This window comes from Salvia hispanica, chromosome 3 (genome assembly GCF_029641045.1).
Source record: "Salvia hispanica isolate PSC_SH4W2 chromosome 3, Shi_PSC_v1, whole genome shotgun sequence".
Classification (NCBI taxonomy): Eukaryota; Viridiplantae; Streptophyta; class Magnoliopsida; order Lamiales; family Lamiaceae; genus Salvia; species Salvia hispanica.
In genome coordinates, this window is record NC_142694.1 from 1,213,530 (window position 1) to 1,231,400 (window position 17,871).

A 17,871-nucleotide genomic window follows, 5' to 3' on the forward strand; every position below is an offset into this window, starting at 1 on the left:
AGAAAACGGATATAATTTATTGGGACGTGGGAAAATATATATTTTATTTAAAAACGGTTTTTTTTTAATTATTTTTGAATTTTTTAAAAATAAAAAATAAAAAATCAAATTTACCGTTGGCCAATCAGGAGATGACATGTAAGGCTGCTCAGCGGCGCGGATGGACGGCTCACAGCGACGGTCTGTGCTGCTGGCTCGGACGGACAAGAGTCCGTTGCGGATGCTCTTATTAGTTTTTTTTTTTTTTTTTCAAATTAGTATTCCCTCCGTTCCATAGTAATGGAGGCAAAACTTTTCGGCACGGAGATTAAGAAAAATTGTGTTAGGTGAGTTAAGTAAAGAGAGAATAAAGTGGAAAATGAAAAAGGTAGAGAGATGAAGATAGAAAAAAGTAAGAAAGAGTAAAGTAGATGTGGAAAAATGTGTTGACTTTTATTAAAAAGGAAAATGACTCAATTACTATGAAACGAACGAAATGGAAAAACGCCCCTATTACTATGGAACGGAGGGAGGGAGTACGTATCAAAATGTTTCGTAAGGATGGAAGGACATCACACTATATGTAATTAACCGTAAACCATAGCATAATCACCATTAAACCGTGAATTAAACCCTAAATCACAGCATAATCAGCTGATAAGAGCGTTATATGATTCTAGAAGAGAAGAGCTGACCTCGCCCCCAAATCGCGCAGAAATGAGGGTATTGACATTGACTTCCCGCGGCAGAGGTATGTTCGCATTCCCCTCCGCCACCGCAGCACCGCGGTGCTTCTCCGCGCTCTGCCGGAAACCTAATCCCGAGCTCAAAATTTCATCCTTCATCGTTCTCCACCGGGGCTCCGGCTCCGTCGAATTCGGCCGCTCCTCTCCCGCGGCGGCGTTTCTGAAGCTCAATTCCGGTTTCGCGGCGTCGAGATGCGTATCCTCGCTTTCGCATTCTGCTGCCGGAACACTGGAGACGGACGTCCGAGTGGAGGAGGACGACGTTAGTGAGGCATCGAAGGCTTGTATTCCAGTTAGGGCTTATTTCTTCGCGACTAGGTTTGTGGAGATTTTTAATTTTATAGAATTGTGGATTAATTTCGTATTGTTATGAGTTTTTGTTAATTGCGTGTGGCAGTGTGGATTTGAAGGGCTTAGTGGAGCATAATAAGCAGAATTTTATTCCACCGTCGTCTAGAATGACTAATTATGTGGTTCTGCGGTTTGGTGATTTGAAACCCGATCCTAATGTAAGCTCTCATCTTGTATTCGAGCTGTGTTTGCATTATTGGTTCTTTTAATTTCTATTGGATGATGCTTGTGGAATGATTTTGGTGGATAGATTTGTTACTGATATTTGTACTGTATATCTATAATTTGTAGATAATAAGTTGTTGAATGTTGCTGTTTTAAGGGTTTAGGTTATAGTTTAAGTGGGAACGATTGCTGCTTCGTCGTAGTTTTCCAGTATGGTTCAATTGTCCTATTCAATGTCCGCGACCATGAAATTGATGGATATCTAAAAATTGTGGAAAGGCATGCTTCAGGATTGCTTCCTGAGATGAGAAAGGATGGTAAGCTCACCTGTAAGTTCTGTCTTGAATTTTATATGTATTCTAGCAATTGCCTAATTATTATGTTGGTAATATATGTTCCTTCCACCTATGTTTAAGGATCTAATTTGTGTTTAAGGATTTAAAGTTTCCAAGTTAATCAGGGTTCTGCCAAGTTAAAAAAGTGATTTGAGAATTAGGTTAATAGTTTTGGACTGTATGTTAGAGCTTAGAGGAATGTTATACTTAATTACTTATTTTCTTGAGATGCCTGGTCATTTTCTGTTGTTTTAGTTTAAGTTCTATCAGCTGTTGAAATATGTATACTTCATTCGGTAGCGTCGATGTGCATATGTAGAAGCTAGTGTATCAGTTATAACACACTTTCAGTCTTCTCTCAACCCATTCCTCCTGGCTTACTAGTTTCTTTCTTCTCTCTGTGGATTCAGAATATGAGGTGCGGGAGAAACCTACTTTACATACATGGATGCAGGGGGGACTTGATTACATAACATTGCAATACTTGAACACTGATGGAATCCGCACAATTGGCAGTGTTCTTGGCCAAAGTATTGCTCTTGACTATTATGTTCGTCAGGTTGGTTTTCTATCTACCTTCACAATCAAACTATAAGATCAGGCTATTTACTTTTGACAATCAATGTGTATATGCTCTTTCCAATTGTTCTTTTAGGTTGATGGAATTGTTGCTGAATTTACTGACATCAATCGGGGAATGGAAAAAACTGGAACTTTTACAATGCAACGCAAAAAGCTTTTTCAACTGGTTGGAAAGGCAAATTCAAATCTTGCTGATGTAATACTTAAACTTGGACTTTTTGAGAGGTATGATGCAAATAGTATTTGGTAATTGTTTGATTCAAGGTGGATGGATATGCCTGGAATCTATTTTGTTGGACAGAGTTAGAGAATACTTGTATCACTCTTTCTATCGTACGTCTAGAGATTTTTGTCTATTATCAAGCATGAATGATACACACACGCATGTTACATAATACAGCTAGCATGCTCGCTGGCCTGATTAGTAGCAGAATCTTAAAATTGGAATAAAATGGAATTTTTTAGTTGGGAAGTTTATTTGATATTGATGTTTCCTGTATGTATCCCCTCATCTTTTTGGGATTAGTTAAATAATACGAGCACATCGCTTCTTTCCTTATGCTCTAACTTGAAACTGAGATGAAGTTGTGTGTCTGATCCAGATCAGATATTGCGTGGAAGGATGCCAAATATGCTCAGATTTGGGAGTACCTGAGGGATGAATTCGAATTGACTCAGAGATTCGCGAGCCTTGATTTCAAGTTGAAATTTGTCGAGGTATTACCTTTTACAATGTACCCAATGTTTCCATAGTAATGCTGGGACCAAATGATTCATTGTCTTCTTTACGTGTAGCATAACATCCGTTTCCTTCAAGAAATTCTCCAGAACAGAAAGTCAGATTTCCTCGAGTGGCTGATTATCATTCTGATTGGTGCTGAAATCCTCATATCCGTATATGACATTGCTCATAGGTCCGTTACAGCATTATAGAAGCTACCAGTCAGTCCGAATAATATGAGTTCATGAATACTTGCAGATATGCTGTTTATACGAGTCTGGATTTATAATTTATCTTGCTCCGTGCAATTTGATAACGGTTGCAGAATTTCTGATGTAAATTTTTACCATATTCTAGCTGTTTTGAGTTGTAAAATTCTTTTATTTTGAATGTTTGAGTCTTGCAGTAGTATAGACAAATTGGTGTTTTTGGACTTCAAGTTAGGAAGATGATGCAAATTTATACTACTAATATATGACCTATAATTCTTAAATCTCAAATGTTTGGTTGAACTGTTACCTTTTTCCATGGCCCTCGAAATGCACCTAGACCTGATCCCTGACCCTGAGTTGAAATGCTGCATCGTTGATTCGTGATACTATCTCAACAACCTAGAAATCACGGGTATTAAGAATAGCGATTAATTCGACATTGAATACAATTCGTCCTGTTACAATGTGATTTCGCACTCTAATACTAGACCTGTCAAAGGTTCACCGAACCAGCGGTTAAAACTGAACTCGTAACTGCTGGTTACGGTTTCGAACTGAAACTGTTAGAATTTACCCGAACTGAAACCGTCGATTTTTGTACTGTGGTTCGGTTCAGGTAAAAAAATTTCGAACTGAAACCGTGCCGGACGCTCAAAAAACCGTTGGAAAACCGTGAAACCAAGCCGGAAATGCAAAAAATCGGTGATTTGAAACCGTGACCGTAAAAAACCGCCGGTTCGGAACCAAAACCGAAACCGGCGGGTTTGGAACCGAAACCGTAACCACGAAACACCCTCGCGGTTCGGTTCCGATTCAGCAATTTTCAAAATCGGAACCGGCGGTTTCGAACTGTAACCGCCGGTTCCGGGACCATGGGCACCTCCTCTAGCTAAAACACTCAATTTAACTAGAACTCAGATACGGTCATATGAAGATTATCGAAATATTCTGATAACGGATGAATTTATTGTGATTTTTACAAAACTACTGCAGAATTATGGGCCTTAATGGACCCATCTAAATATTCTTTCATTGGGCCTAAATGTGCCAATTTGATTATGACAAAGCCCAATTAAAAAGGCCCAAATTTGAAAGATGTAATAACCTTTAATCCCTATGAAAATGAAATCGATAAATCGAACGCGATTCGTCTGGAGAAGGTGAGTGATCTCTCTATTTTTTTGGGGATTAATCTCTATTTAATTTCAGTTGAAGAACACATGGAAGCTCTTTAATTTATTACTTGTGTGTGGCTATTGGTGGATTTCCGTTAATTTTGGGTGTATTTTCAGCTAGCTAGGGCTGCATTGTGGCAAAAGTTTTTTGTTTACGGATTCTGATTGATGTGTTTAATTTTTCTAGCTTCGTCTTACTTTCAGTGTAGATCGAATGAGTTTATGAAGGATAGGTGAAATGTAGCGTTTTGATCAATCTCAGTGATTGAAAAATAGGGATTTGAGGTTTGCTGGTTAAGGTTTGTTTTGTCTTGCAAAATGAAAAGCAATATGTTGCTATGTAGCTTGCAGAATTGTGAATTTCATTTGAAGGTTAGGGGAAATGTAAAATGTTGGATCACTTGAAATGGATATCTTGTTCACATAAGTATGAGATGGCAATTTGGAACTTCATGAATGTTCACTTTATTTTCCAATATTTGTTTGGGCATTGGGATGGTATAAGAAGCATGGGGACGAATATGAAATTACTATATGATATGGTTCGGGTACTTAAACTACATTGATTTTCAAAAAATGAAGATTCAATTCATCAAAAATACGGCTTTATTTCTGTTTAACGTATATAAAATCCATAGGATTGAGAGGGTGGTTTTGGATGAATGTGTGAATGGAAAGCAGGGGCTGCAGTTTTCTGAGTGATTAGAGTTCCACGCATTATTCTTGGATGTATTTTTGCTTTGTCCCCGGGGACGTCCCTGGAATGAGTACGTTGACCTGTGCTGCGTCCCCATGTATCGTAGGGGACGACTAGTCGTGAAAAGGCAGGTATATATTCATTGAGTTGAGTGCTGATAGTTTTGTAGTTGTTGTATAGGATGGATAGCACCGTGGATGCGTCAGGAGAACCAATCCCAACATCGTCGGTGTTGATGGCAGCTGCGAAGCATATAGGGACTAGGTGCCGTGGTGAGAACATAGCATTTTTGAAGTGCAAGAAGGATGATCCCAACCCTGAGAAATGCCTCGATAAAGGACGTCAAGTGACTGAATGTGTGCTTCACCTGTAAGTTAAAATCTGTGACTTGTAGAATGGTTGCAAGACAGGCTCTTTCGGAGTCATGTTTGTTTGCTGCCAAATTATGATCTGGATTTGTTCAAGTGTCGGGGCTATGGATAGTGTGTGCCTTGTCCTATCTTGTCAATGCATAGATGTCTTACTTGAAGTGAGCTATAATGCTATAAAACTTAGGGTGACCACTGGATTTATATTACTTTGGTTTCTGGTTCATAAATCTTGATTGATTATGCTTCCTTGCCAGTCTGCATTTTGATTGGAATTGGATAGTCATTAATGTTACTATGTTAACTTGTTTGGTTGAAAACGGGCACTCTGCTGATAGTATAAAACTAATCTTCTCACACCTCTTCCTCCTACTTTCTCATCAATCTTTTCCCTATATTTTTTCTTAAACCAACTTATCTTTATGCTCTTTCTCATCTGGTAGAGATTCTGTTTATATGTGTTCTGGGGCTTTCTTTGTGGCCCCTACATCGAAAGACAGTTATAGTAGAAACGCAATACGAAACCCATAATGACAAGTCAGAATTGACATTAAAGATTGATCAAACACTGACTTTTGAATGCTGTTGTAGCACCACTAGAGGAAATATGTGCTTCTCAATCACCATTATTGATGCTTGATTTGTTTTCTTCCCGAACATTACGTCTTAAAGCTCTTACATGCTCTAGACTCAAGTATTGAGCAGGAACTCAAAAGTTATACATCAAGCTATCAGAATATAGAATTAGTTGGTCCAAAAATTGTTGGTTTATATGTGTAGCCTATCTTGACAGCCATTGTCCTATTCCAGTTTTGTCTTCTTCTGCGTTTCCATCATCATCGTTGTCATTATTGTTTTGTACTATGTCCCATTGTTAGGAAACTGCCCTGAAAAAATCAGAAAGGGAAACTTTTTCATGATGCAATGCTGTACAGGCTGGACAGAACTGAGTGGTTTTCCTGACAAGTCTCACTACTTGTGAATAAAGTGTCAAGACTATTATTGAAGAAATCATATACTTCATCTCATTTCATGTGAAATAGTTAGTTACCAGTTTCATCCGTATATTTTTTACTGTTACCATCTTGAGGGCTCCTGATTGTGCGCTAATCAGCAGAAAATCTAACTATAAATGTGTTTGTAGGCTGAGAGATCTCCACCAGAACTGCAGCAAGGAAATGGATGCTTATGCCGGATGCATGTATTACCACACAAACGAATTCGAACTCTGTCGCAAGGAGCAGCAGGCGTTTGAGAAAGCATGCCCCTTCTAATGAACCTCCATCCTGTGAGTTTGTGATAATAAAATCGCCCTGCTGATTAACTGTCGAATGTACTTTAGATCGATCTTTTTCCCCTCTATGTGGTGTTAGACAACTCTTTCCTATACCGTGGAATGCCATGCTTGGGGAAATCTTTTCGCCTTATCTTCGTGTTCAACTTTATGTGCCCTATTTCATTGCTATTATTCTCATATACTTTGTGAAAGATATAAACTTTGTTCAACTTGCTTGTATTAGTTGCTCAAATTATATCAAGATTGAAGATCTGTGGTTTATTGAATTATACTAGTATTGGTATATCAGCAAAATGTACACCTTTTTTTCCTCTTATATCTGAAGGGCCTATTTTCTCTATACATTTCCATCTTCATTAAAAATACTAACAATGTATAGGAGTTTGAGATTTTTGAAAATAATTTTCTTATATGCGTTGCACTCCTAATTACGTCAAATCAAAATTACTAAATAAAAGAGAATTACTAATCATAAATCGGACAAACTCTGGATACAAAAAAGTTAGATGGTTTTGCAAAAAAGATGGTAGTCCAATAAAATAAAAATTTCTTCTGTGGAGTGTTGATGAATTAAATCTATGGAGTACTTTTTTTTTTATCATTAATGTTGATTCGAAACATGAACCATGAGTGAGACATTTTCTGCAAAACTTTAACCATCAAAAAGCCTCTTGTTTTAGGATAGGTATAATTAACAAATTATACCAAGATTCTTGACTATACTTCTTATTTTAGGTTAAATATAATTATCAAATTATACCAAAGCTCAAATGTCAAGACTTATTATCCCAAAATAAGTAATGTCGTATCTACCAAATCAAATAAAAGCAAACAATATTCATAAGACTCGATCGTATCTTTCCATCGCGACAAATTATACAAAGTTTCTTGATTATTGTTCTTAGTTTAGGTTAAATATAATTAACAAATTATACCAAAACTCAAAAGTCAAGACAATATTCATAAGACTCGACCTTCTCTCTCTATCAAGACTAACCTAAGTACATTCTTATCCCTAGATAAAGTATCATGACGTATCTACTAAATTAAATAAAAACGAACAATCGTAATAAGACTAGCTCTTATTCCATCAAAAAGAACAATGACGTCAATGTTGTAACAATATTAAATTAAATTTTTTTCCACGCCTCAAAGGTAACAACATATTAAAATTGTGTTAGAATCAATTTATCATCTACCTCACACATTTTTTTTACCACATACATTATTTTAAACCTTTTTTCCAAAAATACACCACACAATCTATATGAACAACATTCACTACGTTACCAAAATAACACTAAGCAAAATAAAATACTAGAATTTATATTCATGTAAATTTACTGGACACAGTAAAAAATGAAATGAAACAGTAACCTCAGCAGTCAAAATGGTAGTAGTAACAAACACCAATTAAAAAATATATTTATTATTTACTGCCGCAGCAGTAATAAATAAGCCTCCTTCCTCACCTCTCCGTCGTCCGATCTCTCTCTCTCCCCTCTCAGATTTCTCCCTCTTCGCCCAATCACACTCCTCCCTTTTCTCCCCGCCAAATACAAATCCTCGAGGTAAACTCACTGCTCCTGCTTCTAAACATCACACACACGCATATTCGCCTGCGAATTTCACACACACAAGCTTATGCACGCAAAAATTACGCGTTTTATTCGATCATCTATGAGCGTTTCGGCGCGAATTCCAGCTTATTCCTCCCGAGCATCGATTGCCTGTGCCTGTTTCGTGATTCGTCGATTGATTTATCGGTTTTAGTTCGGTTTGTGTTTTTCTAGGGTTTTTTTTTTCTCCTTTTTTGGAGGAAGAATGTCGGACGACAACGGCGGCGGCGGAGACCACAGCCCGCAGTCCAGCGTTCGGGAGCAGGACCGCTTTCTTCCGATTGCGAATATCGGGCGCATAATGAAGAAAGGTCTGCCGGCGAACGGGAAGATTGCGAAGGATGCGAAGGATACCGTGCAGGAGTGTGTTTCGGAGTTCATTAGCTTTGTTACCAGCGAGTATGAGCTCATTCCTTTTTCTGTTTACGCTTGAATTTGATTTTTTTTTTAATTGAAGTTTCTGTTGTTTGATTTGAGTCTGTGCTGATTTTTGTGGTGTTTGAGCCTTTGCATTTGGTATACGGCGTTGATTGGTTGAAAGTTAAAGCTGTCCTTGTTAAAGATATGAACTTAGGTTTTTCTCTACAGTCATGATGCTGTGTGCGTAAATTGTGCTGTATGATATGTGAATCTACTTATTATATGGGTGTATTGCTGCTTCATTTCACTGCTAGTGAAACTGATACTTTGTTTGATTTTTTAAACTAAAATCTCAACTGATTAAAGAGTGGGTCAAAAAACTTGTACAAGTCATAAGCCATTATTACATAACAAAATTCGAGAAGCGAAAAACATAAATGAAAGTGAAACCCTAGAAACGATGCGCTGTGAGACTCTACTTGAGGAATCGCCTCTTTGAATACAAGGTGGAAATTGGATATGGCAGTGGATCCTTTGTTTGATAATCAATTATTATTTTCGAAAGGTGTGGTCTTGTTAATGTAAACATTTGTGTCTGTTACCAAATTCAATTTATTTATTTGACGCTATGAGTTTGCCTCAAGAACGTGTACTTGGGGAGAGATTCCTGTAGAACTTTGAACACTTTGTCTCCACCCGATAGGTTTTAAGCATGGCCATTAGACATGTCAGTCCGAACTGCTATTAGGTACCACTTTTGAATTTTTAAAGGGTTGTGTTCACAGTAAGTTGGGATATGAATTGTACGTTTATTATGAAAGCTTCATTATGTGATCCTACTGGGTCGATGTATATGTATCTCTTGCATTTATTATGTGATTGTGTGTTTACTTTTCTGTTATCTATCTGGATCTTTTCCCAAATAATACCTTTCGATGAAATTAAAGACAATAATGACTGAAAAATGCAGTGAATCGCACATATAATTAAAATGAGGAGTTATTTGTGATATCCAATTTGGGAGCTTTTTGTTTGTGTAAGTTGTTTTAAATCTTGGTGGATCTGTTTCCATAAACTTCAATCTCCCAAAGGGTTTATGAGGAAAAAAATCAGTCCTTTTAACAACTACTTAAGATTGCTTTCCAATAAAACATCCAGTATCATATTCTTTGAGTGGTTTCCCAGAGCATTAGCGAAAGTGCCAATGTACATTCATTATTTGCGCCATCACCTTTAATTTTTGGCTACCTGGAGATTCTCATGTTTAATGATGCAAAGAATGATAATTTGAAACCTTTTTGACTAAAACACTCACATTCTCCAACACCTTATGCTGTTGCTAAGTCAGTTTATTACACGTGTCATCATAAAGTTGTCGTTTTCTGGTTGCACGTTAGCAATGTTTCTCTTATCTTTCATACATTATGAGCAGCATTTCAAACTGCTTTACAAATGTCAAATGTAAGCAAACTTCTATTCTTTGTTTGCACCTTCTGGCTGATGCATTCTGGATTTGGTTGCCAGGCAGCCACCATCTGGGCCAACTCACCACCTTGTCCTCATGTTAATGTTGTTCATTCTTTTCCACGATGTGTTAGTTTTCATTCAGTTTTCTTTCTTTTGTTTCTCTTCCAATCCGATTGAACTTTGTATTTCATTCTGATCAATTCAATGGTTGTGATATGAGTAGTATGTTCATGCATACCTAAATAATGAGTGTATATAACCATATCTTACGCTGTGTATTCACTGGACTGGTTCATAGTTGACCCATTACAATTGGTTTTTCTCAATAGTAAATCTTCATTATTTGTGTTTTTCAGTCGACCCACTAATCCCTTCTTTGTTAAAGATATTTAAGTAGTACTATGTTGATTGGTAAAATCCCTGTTCTGCACTGAAATTGTTTTTTCATAAATAATTTGAAGCTTCAAATTACTCTTATTGCTTGACATTTAACTTAGATTAGTACTCCGTATTAAATTTGTCAACTTAGGTATTTCTGATGTATATAAATGGCTAGCTAAGCTCCTTGTGCAAATATTTGCACAAAGGTATGATGAGATATAATTGGCTCATAATTCGATTTATATGAGTGCCTCATAGTTGGTTGCAAGTGATATGTAACTGAAGATCTATTTTGATGAAACTTTTACTTTATCGAATAATAACATGTCAATTTTTCTGCTTCTTATAGAGCTAGTGATAAATGCCAGAAAGAGAAAAGAAAGACAATAAACGGGGATGATTTGTTGTGGGCTATGGCGACCTTAGGCTTTGAGGATTATATTACTCCACTGAAGGTCTACTTGGCTAGGTACAGAGAGGTATCTGAATCTCTCCTGTTTTTCAATCCCTATTCCATATACTTTGATTATTATCTTTCTCCTTTAGTCCTGATATTTATTCCACTTCCAATATCTGTTGAAAAACAAGATAGAGTAATGATGCACGAGTCTTAACTAACCGTCTTTCCTTTTTGTTCCTTGTTTTTTTTTGCCTTGGTTGATGATATGGAACGGCCTTGATGTTACAGTTAGAGGTAAGCAACCCAAACAGTTTTTCATTTCTTCTAAGCTGCTAATGTTTCATGATATCATTCTAAATTGTGACCTATGGCCAGGGTGACACCAAGGGATCTGCTAGGGGTGCAGATGGAGCTCCAAAGAGAGAGACAGTCGGAACTCAGCTAGGTTCTGATGCACAGGTAACTTTCAAATTTGCTTAGATACCACCATTATTTATCTTTAACACTCATGAATTATGTCACTAAAAAGTAGTGCATTTTCCTCATCCTCTAATCCCATGGATGACTATAACAGTTTGCTCATCAAGACTCGTATGCTCAAGGCTTCGGCTACTCAAACTCCCAAATCGAATATTAAGTAAGATTTCCTTCTCCAAACCAACCCCCTCCCCATAAATATTACAAGAAGACCTCTTTAGTCACATCTCATGTATGCATATATGCTTTGCTGATATGAAAAATGTCGATACTGAGCTAAAGATACAAGCACATATCTTATAGTAATATCTGTATTTGTTGAACAGGAAGCATAATGTTGTTTGGTTGTCTAAAATCGCGAGATTGTTGCAAAGTAGAGCTCCCATTTTGCTGAGCCTGTCTCGGGATACAATGTCGAGTTGATATAGGTTCGACGTGGCTGGGATTTCTATAGGAAAATATATGTAAACGAAGTATAGTTTGTGCGATTATGCATGGCTGTTTCTGGTATTGTATATCAGGGAATGCTTCTGCAATCTCAATATTCTACTCTTTGTAATTGCTTTCGAGTATTTAAAACATATTTGATGCTGCGAGTGATCTCAAAGGCATTAGGGTTTCATTTTTTAGCTACTTATGCCTGCTTTTTGTTCGTGTGTTGTGTGCAGCTCGATCTTTAAGGTGTTGGTTTTTTAAGATGATCAATAATAGTTTCTTATTTACTTTGTGGTTGTAGTGACTTGAATTTCTGATCTTTAAAACATTATGTTTGGTTTAAAATTGTGAGCAAAATATCAGAAAATATATCTATTCATATAAAAAAATAACGCTGATTAGTTGAAATATCAACAATGTGCTACACAAAATGATCCAATTTTTAATCGAGGAATAGTTGTGAGCAAGTTTCTAAATTATCAGAGCTTTTTTATATTTATTTTTTAATCAAAATTCATACAACTAGTTATATTCGGAAGTTTTACTACCTTTTTGATTTGAGCCTAAATTTGAATTTGAGATGACTACCAAAAATAACATGGAAATTGAATTTGTCAATCTTAAATTACTATAATATCAACAAATTACTCCATATACTGAAATTTGCAGGCTTTCTCATGTGCCTAAGTTCAAGTAAACACAAAGGATATTGGATTTTTGGCTCAAATAATTTGCATTTTAAAATTATTACTAGTTCATCTGCCAAAAAGATTAAATTATAAATTATAAAATTATGACATACTAGTATTTTATGTACAGACTTTGCAGTTGAGTACTATCATAGATTACATAAAATAAATATTGCAAAGAATACAATATTTGCCTTATTTATACCACATATCTGTGCACATACAATTTGTACACAAAAATTGAAAAATTAAAATAAGCAAACTTTTAAGATTATTACAGGAAAAACTAAATGTTTGGTTTTGGAAAAATTGACAAAGTTACCCTTGAAGATTTTCGATTAAATCACCGTCGAATCCTCAAATGACACGCAATCAATTGTCAGTGACATACATGACCGCTAGGTGAGTTTAGCACTGTACTTAACATACCAGTATTTACAGCTCTCGTGCTGTATTTTTCGTATTTTTACTTCAAATCTCAACTCTAACAATTCTACTCCTTATTGTCTATTTCGCCACTCTCTCTCTCTAAAAACCCTCAAACAAATCCCGCTTGCTGAAGAAAACACAACTTGAGGTACTCTTCTCTTACTCTATCAGTGTTCTTGCTCGTTGATTTTCGCTAATTTTACCGCAAAATTCACATCTTGAATTCACTTATGCATCTCGCTGTTCTTGCCCAAAATCACTTCTTTCAGCTGAATTTTTCTGTATCTGTTAGATTTGATGCTCTATGGATTTGAGTTTAGTGTTGGGGTTTCGTTTAATTATTGGGATTTCATGTCAAGGTCGAGTCTTTAATTCTTGAATTATGAAATATTGATCCAGAAATCTTGATTATGGAAGATGAGCGAGGTGCTGGGGGTCATGATGGCGGCCCGGACCCGGGCTTGAGTGCTAAATTGGCTGAGGAAAACATGGGTAGTGGAACTCAGGCTGCAGAAATTTTTGGGGACGAAGATGGTGAGGAGATAATGGTGGAGGTTGTGGGTTCGGATGTTTTTGTAGATGGGATTAGTGGCAGCGGAGAGGGTGATGTAGAGATGGGAGAAGCCGGGGACTTGGAGGTTGGTGTGGTTGACAAAAACGAGGAATCAGCGAAGGTTTCAAGTGAAGGGGATGGGAAGAAGGCGGGGGAGGAAAAGAAAGAAACTGCTGAAGGTGATTTGCTGGTTTCTAAGTCGAGGGTTGAAAAGCGTGGTGCTAATGAGAAGATAAACATCAATTTGAGAGATTTTGTTGGTGTTGAGATGAAAAAAGTTAGTGCATTGCTGGCAGGAGGTGTTAGTAGTGTCAAGGGCGAGGAGAGTTTGAGGATTAAAAAACCGGGAGGGTCTTCATTAGTGGTTAGTGAGGTTCCTACAGAAGTTTCTATGGAGATTTGTGAAGAGGAGAGTACAAAGGATGAAGCGGTTGATAAGGAGAGTTCTGAGGAAGTGAGGCTTCGATCTTTAAAACGTCCCGTGGAAGCTATTTCTGATGAAAAATCTGACCCTGTTGCTGCGGATTCAGTGAAGTCTGAAGGGAAAGCTGAAGAAACATGTCATGGTAATGATGGGGAAATTTTGGGCTTGGATGGCCAGAAAGATGGGGAAACGCATCATGGTGATTTGGGTGTGGAGGAAAAATCTATTGGTGAGAAAGATGTTTGTGCTGCTGAAAACAGGAACTCGGTTCCTGAAACGAATGACATAGTCTCAGAGGTTCCAGATGAGAGTGAAAAGAGTCGGGCAGGAGAAACCGAAGGTGAGGAATTTGGTAATGTGCTGGATATTAAAGGTATAGCATCAAATACTAATATGCAAGTTTTATTTTGTGCAGGTAAGGATGATTTAGAAACACATAAAGCTGAAAACGACGTTTCCTCCGTCACACCTATTGAACTTGCGGATGGAGGTGATACTACTGAAGCCAACAAAGGGAGATGCCTCGATGTTGAAGTTAAAGATGAGGCAGAGGAAACCGTGCAAAGTAAGACGGGGGCAGAAACAGGCGACCAGAATGTTGTGATGTCTCCCGTGATTGGATCCGGTGGAGAAGGCAAGGAGATTGATTCAGAAAATTTGGGGAAGTCGGTAGCTGTCCGTGAAGATGCTAAAAGTCCTAAAAATGAAGATGCACATGCAGAGGTTGTGAATGAGGGCGTGGGGGTTGATTCAGAAATTTTAGGGGGATCCTCAACTGGCCACGGAGGTGCTGCAATTCCTGCCGAAGATGATTCTGCTGAGAATGTTCATCTTGCAGAAGAAGGTGCAAATGCAGAGGTCGAGACTGCTGATGTGATGGTGACTGAAGGGCTTGTAACAGAAGTATCGAATCCTGAGGCTGAGAATACGATTATGGTGCAAAGTGAAGTGGCTGATGTGGCAGTTGATTCTAATGGATTTCATTTGATAGAGGCCCCGGGGGATCATATGTCAGAGGCAAAACCTATGGATGTCGATGATGGGCGTGAGGTTGATACAGAATTAGCATCCGAGGAACCCCTTTTGGAGAGTGATAAATCTAAGATATCAACTGAAGCACTGTTCAATTACGCGGGCGCGTTGAGGATGAAGCAATTTGGTTACTTGATGCCCCCAGAAAAAGACGGTTGTTTTGCCCCATCAGATTTGGTCTGGGGTAAAGTCCGCAGCCATCCGTGGTGGCCAGGACAGATATTCGATTCAGCAGATGCCTCAGAGAAAGCTGTTAAGTATCACAAGAAAGACTCTTACTTGGTAGCATATTTTGGCGATCAAACGTTTGCTTGGAACGATTCTTCTGCCTTGAAGCCTTTTAGGTCGTATTTTTCCCAGATTCAGAAGCAAAGCAATTCCGAATCATTCCATAATGCAGTCGGCTGCGCCTTGGACGAGATCGAGAGACGAGTACAGCTAGGGTTGTCGTGCTCTTGCACACCGAAGGATGAACGTGCTAAGATTGAAACTCAGGTTGTGGAGAACACGGGGATACGTGAAGAATCAAGCCTGAGACATGGTGTGGATCAGTCGAGCTGTGCATCTTGTTTTGAACCCAAGGAACTCATTGAGTTCATCAAAGGTGTGGCGCCACGTGCATCTACTGGAGCTGATGGACTGGACCTTGTGATTGCTCGTGCGCAGCTATCTGCGTTTTGTTGGTTTAAGGGGTATCGTTCCCCACCTGAATTGTTTCAGGAAAACCATTCCTCGCCTGAATTTCCTGAATCCAATGAATTGCTCGAGATAGATGACCTAATAGGTGACGGAACAGCTGCTTCCCGCAAACACAGAGCGAAGGAAGGTGCTCAGTCGCGGAAAGAGAGAAGCTTGAATGACCTAATGGGTGACGGGGAATACTGGCCAGATGCTGAAGACGATTCAGTCCCTGGAAAGAAACGAAAAGCTCTCGATCCTCTAGTGGAAGGTTCGGACAAAAGGGTACCAAAAGTGCCCACACCAACAAGTCAAGCTCCGAAGCCTTCCTTTAAAATTGGTGATTGTATACGTAGAGTAGCCAGCCAGCTAACGGCAGTTGATGGTTCTCCGAGTGTATACGAGCCTTCGGAAAAGCAAGGTGTGGTGGTTTCAGTGGAATCTTTATCGGTGGACGAGTTGCTATCTCGACTTGAGCTGGTGGCGCAAGATCCTAAGAGAAGGCCTAGCATCCAGCCCGATATCCGTGCTTTCTTCATGCGTTTTAGAAGCTCGATTGCTTTAAGCAGAAGAGGTAGAAAGAAAAGGTCCGAGCAAGCAGTCGGAGGATCTGGTGAGGAATTTGAATTTGATGATGTCAACGACTCCTATTGGACGGACAGAATCGTGCAAAATTACTCAGCTGAGCAACTGATGCACGAACGAATGAACGGATCTGGGAATCTCGAGCTAGTGACGTATGGCGCGGAGAAACCTGCAAAGCCGGGCCGCAGACCTTACTCTAGAAAGAGATTCTCCCTTGGGAACTCGCCGACTTCAGCCCCCGAGCCCGATGAGAGTGCCAAAAGGATCAAGCAAGAGACATCTCCAGCAGAGCTTATATTGAACTTTGAAGAAAGGAACCGTGTCCCTTCGGAAATCAATCTAAACAAAATGTTCAGACGTTTCGGGCCGTTGATGGAGTCAGAGACGGAAGTTGACCACGAAGCCGGCTCTGCCAAAGTGATCTTTAAGCGGGGCTCGGACGCTGAAGTTGCTCGCAACAGTGCTGAAAAGTTCAGCATATTCGGACCGGTTCTCGTTAATTACCAGATAGGCTACTCGCCCGTGATCTCTGTACGAATTTCACCAGTTACAATTTCCCTGCCGCAGGAAGAGGCAGCTATCGCGCTATAGATTTGAAGTATGGTTAGTATCTCCTCATCACTAAAAATTCATCACAAAATGCTTCCTTTATTTGTCGCTTTACGGTTTCCATTTCCATGAATGCTGATTGCTATTTAATGGCGGGTTAGTGTTTACTATGATTGCTGAGACGTTGCTATGATTAAAGCTTACATCTTTTGCATCTATTTCAGAATTTTTGGCTTGTTTATGCATTAGCTATACCACTATACATTTTAGGGGAGCGTATGTTAGATTGTTTTGGAGTCGAGAACAAATATTGAGCATTTTAGCGAGCGTTTGTCTAAGGTATATATATTAGAAAAAATATGATTGAACAATTTAAAGGATTAGACGATCAAACGGGCTCAAGAATGCTGATTGCTATTTAATGTCTGTTGCTCGGGTTTAGGGCTTACTACGATTGCTGAGACTTTGCCATGAACAGAGCTTTACCTCTTTTGCATCTATTTGGGAAATTTTGGCTTGTTTATGCATTAGATATACCGATATACATTTAGGGAGTGTCTGTTAGAGCGAGACTGTATGCGAAAAAAGACTATTTGTAAACGGAGGGAGTATTATATTAGGGTGCGATGGATTGATTAATGTATCTGTTTAAGCTATCGGCCAATTAGGACGATCTTTTCAGCAATGAATATCGTTTCGCCAAACTTTTATTTATTCCTCTCTCGTATGTCCTTAGGATTGTTGTTGTTTTCTCATTTGCAGGCACTATTTATCAGAAACTGTGACCGTCTAACTTTAATCTGAGGGATGCATACGAGCACGAATCCCGGAAGAGAGGAGAAGCTGCGGATTGGAGTCAGGATCGGGTGGTGGAGAAGTCGTACTTAGCCAAGTTTTTCTTCGCGGTATCCGTTGTCTATTTGCATTGTAGTAGGGAGAGATGTTACTTTGTTGTATTCAAGGAAATATTTGAAGGTGGTTCTTTAATTTGTATCATCACATGCTACTCTGTTGAAGATCTTAGCGTTTAATTGCATTTAGATTGTCTTCTTTAACGTCAATTCACTACCTATTTTACTGTCACTTCTGCTTATTCATTGATACATTTGATAATTGCGAACAAATTCAAACTTTGTGTGTTTTTCCGGCAATTTTTCCTTTATTT

General features: G+C 38.5%; 4 protein-coding genes across 7 annotated transcripts; all 4 read left to right on the forward strand.

Moving 5' to 3' along the window:
* Positions 1-618: 618 nt before the first annotated feature.
* LOC148929861 (protein RETARDED ROOT GROWTH-LIKE-like) lies at positions 619-3,318 on the forward strand. Its single transcript, XM_089067248.1, has 7 exons — positions 619-1,043; positions 1,123-1,234; positions 1,399-1,558; positions 1,987-2,135; positions 2,232-2,383; positions 2,761-2,875; positions 2,954-3,318. The coding sequence occupies exons 1-7, from the start codon at positions 697-699 to the stop codon at positions 3,089-3,091; spliced, it is 1,173 nt and encodes a 390-aa protein (XP_088923374.1). The 5' UTR covers positions 619-696; the 3' UTR covers positions 3,092-3,318.
* An 885-nt stretch (positions 3,319-4,203) lies between these two features.
* Positions 4,204-6,894, forward strand: LOC148929862 (NADH dehydrogenase [ubiquinone] 1 alpha subcomplex subunit 8-B-like). The gene is made up of 3 exons (XM_089066949.1): positions 4,204-4,251; positions 5,144-5,332; positions 6,476-6,894. The coding sequence occupies exons 1-3, from the start codon at positions 4,208-4,210 to the stop codon at positions 6,603-6,605; spliced, it is 363 nt and encodes a 120-aa protein (XP_088923075.1). The 5' UTR covers positions 4,204-4,207; the 3' UTR covers positions 6,606-6,894.
* Positions 6,895-8,073: 1,179 nt separating this feature from the next.
* LOC148929863 (nuclear transcription factor Y subunit B-10-like) lies at positions 8,074-11,961 on the forward strand. 2 transcript variants are annotated; one of them, XM_089066796.1, is made up of 7 exons: positions 8,074-8,199; positions 8,422-8,646; positions 10,805-10,934; positions 11,144-11,149; positions 11,231-11,314; positions 11,430-11,492; positions 11,659-11,961. In XM_089066796.1, the coding sequence occupies exons 2-6, from the start codon at positions 8,453-8,455 to the stop codon at positions 11,490-11,492; spliced, it is 477 nt and encodes a 158-aa protein (XP_088922922.1). In that variant the 5' UTR covers positions 8,074-8,199; positions 8,422-8,452; the 3' UTR covers positions 11,659-11,961. The 2 variants fall into 2 exon arrangements, with proteins under 2 accessions (XP_088922922.1, XP_088922921.1); XM_089066795.1 differs by lacking the exons at positions 11,144-11,149; positions 11,231-11,314; positions 11,430-11,492; positions 11,659-11,961 and having other exon boundaries at positions 8,081-8,199; positions 8,402-8,646; positions 10,805-11,094.
* A 957-nt stretch (positions 11,962-12,918) lies between these two features.
* LOC148929864 (uncharacterized) lies at positions 12,919-17,767 on the forward strand. Of its 3 annotated transcripts, none has more exons than XM_089067945.1 (4): positions 12,919-13,033; positions 13,285-14,202; positions 14,278-16,760; positions 17,469-17,767. In XM_089067945.1, the coding sequence occupies exons 2-3, from the start codon at positions 13,296-13,298 to the stop codon at positions 16,746-16,748; spliced, it is 3,378 nt and encodes a 1,125-aa protein (XP_088924071.1). In that variant the 5' UTR covers positions 12,919-13,033; positions 13,285-13,295; the 3' UTR covers positions 16,749-16,760; positions 17,469-17,767. The 3 variants fall into 3 exon arrangements, with proteins under 3 accessions (XP_088924071.1, XP_088924072.1, XP_088924073.1); XM_089067946.1 differs by having other exon boundaries at positions 14,278-16,755; XM_089067947.1 differs by having other exon boundaries at positions 12,925-13,033; positions 13,303-14,202.
* Positions 17,768-17,871: the final 104 nt, after the last annotated feature.

What these genes read in the sequence shown, in the direction of transcription:
- LOC148929861 (XM_089067248.1), top strand. Translation starts at nt 697, where the DNA reads ATGAGGGTATTGACATTGACTTCCCGCGGCAGAGGTATGTTCGCATTC. An exon ending in ATTTGAAACCCGATCCTAAT is followed by an intron (nt 1,235 to 1,398) that starts GTAAGCTCTCAT and finishes TGCTGTTTTAAG; the next exon opens with GGTTTAGGTTATAGTTTAAG. An exon ending in TCAAGTTGAAATTTGTCGAG is followed by an intron (nt 2,876 to 2,953) that starts GTATTACCTTTT and finishes CTTTACGTGTAG; the next exon opens with CATAACATCCGTTTCCTTCA.
- LOC148929862 (XM_089066949.1), top strand. Translation starts at nt 4,208, where the DNA reads ATGAAAATGAAATCGATAAATCGAACGCGATTCGTCTGGAGAAG. An exon ending in ACGCGATTCGTCTGGAGAAG is followed by an intron (nt 4,252 to 5,143) that starts GTGAGTGATCTC and finishes GTTGTTGTATAG; the next exon opens with GATGGATAGCACCGTGGATG. An exon ending in ACTGAATGTGTGCTTCACCT is followed by an intron (nt 5,333 to 6,475) that starts GTAAGTTAAAAT and finishes ATGTGTTTGTAG; the next exon opens with GCTGAGAGATCTCCACCAGA.
- LOC148929863 (XM_089066796.1), top strand. Translation starts at nt 8,453, where the DNA reads ATGTCGGACGACAACGGCGGCGGCGGAGACCACAGCCCGCAGTCCAGC. An exon ending in ATTAGCTTTGTTACCAGCGA is followed by an intron (nt 8,647 to 10,804) that starts GTATGAGCTCAT and finishes TGCTTCTTATAG; the next exon opens with AGCTAGTGATAAATGCCAGA. An exon ending in AGCTAGGTTCTGATGCACAG is followed by an intron (nt 11,315 to 11,429) that starts GTAACTTTCAAA and finishes TGACTATAACAG; the next exon opens with TTTGCTCATCAAGACTCGTA.
- LOC148929864 (XM_089067945.1), top strand. Translation starts at nt 13,296, where the DNA reads ATGGAAGATGAGCGAGGTGCTGGGGGTCATGATGGCGGCCCGGACCCG. An exon ending in TCGGGCAGGAGAAACCGAAG is followed by an intron (nt 14,203 to 14,277) that starts GTGAGGAATTTG and finishes TATTTTGTGCAG; the next exon opens with GTAAGGATGATTTAGAAACA.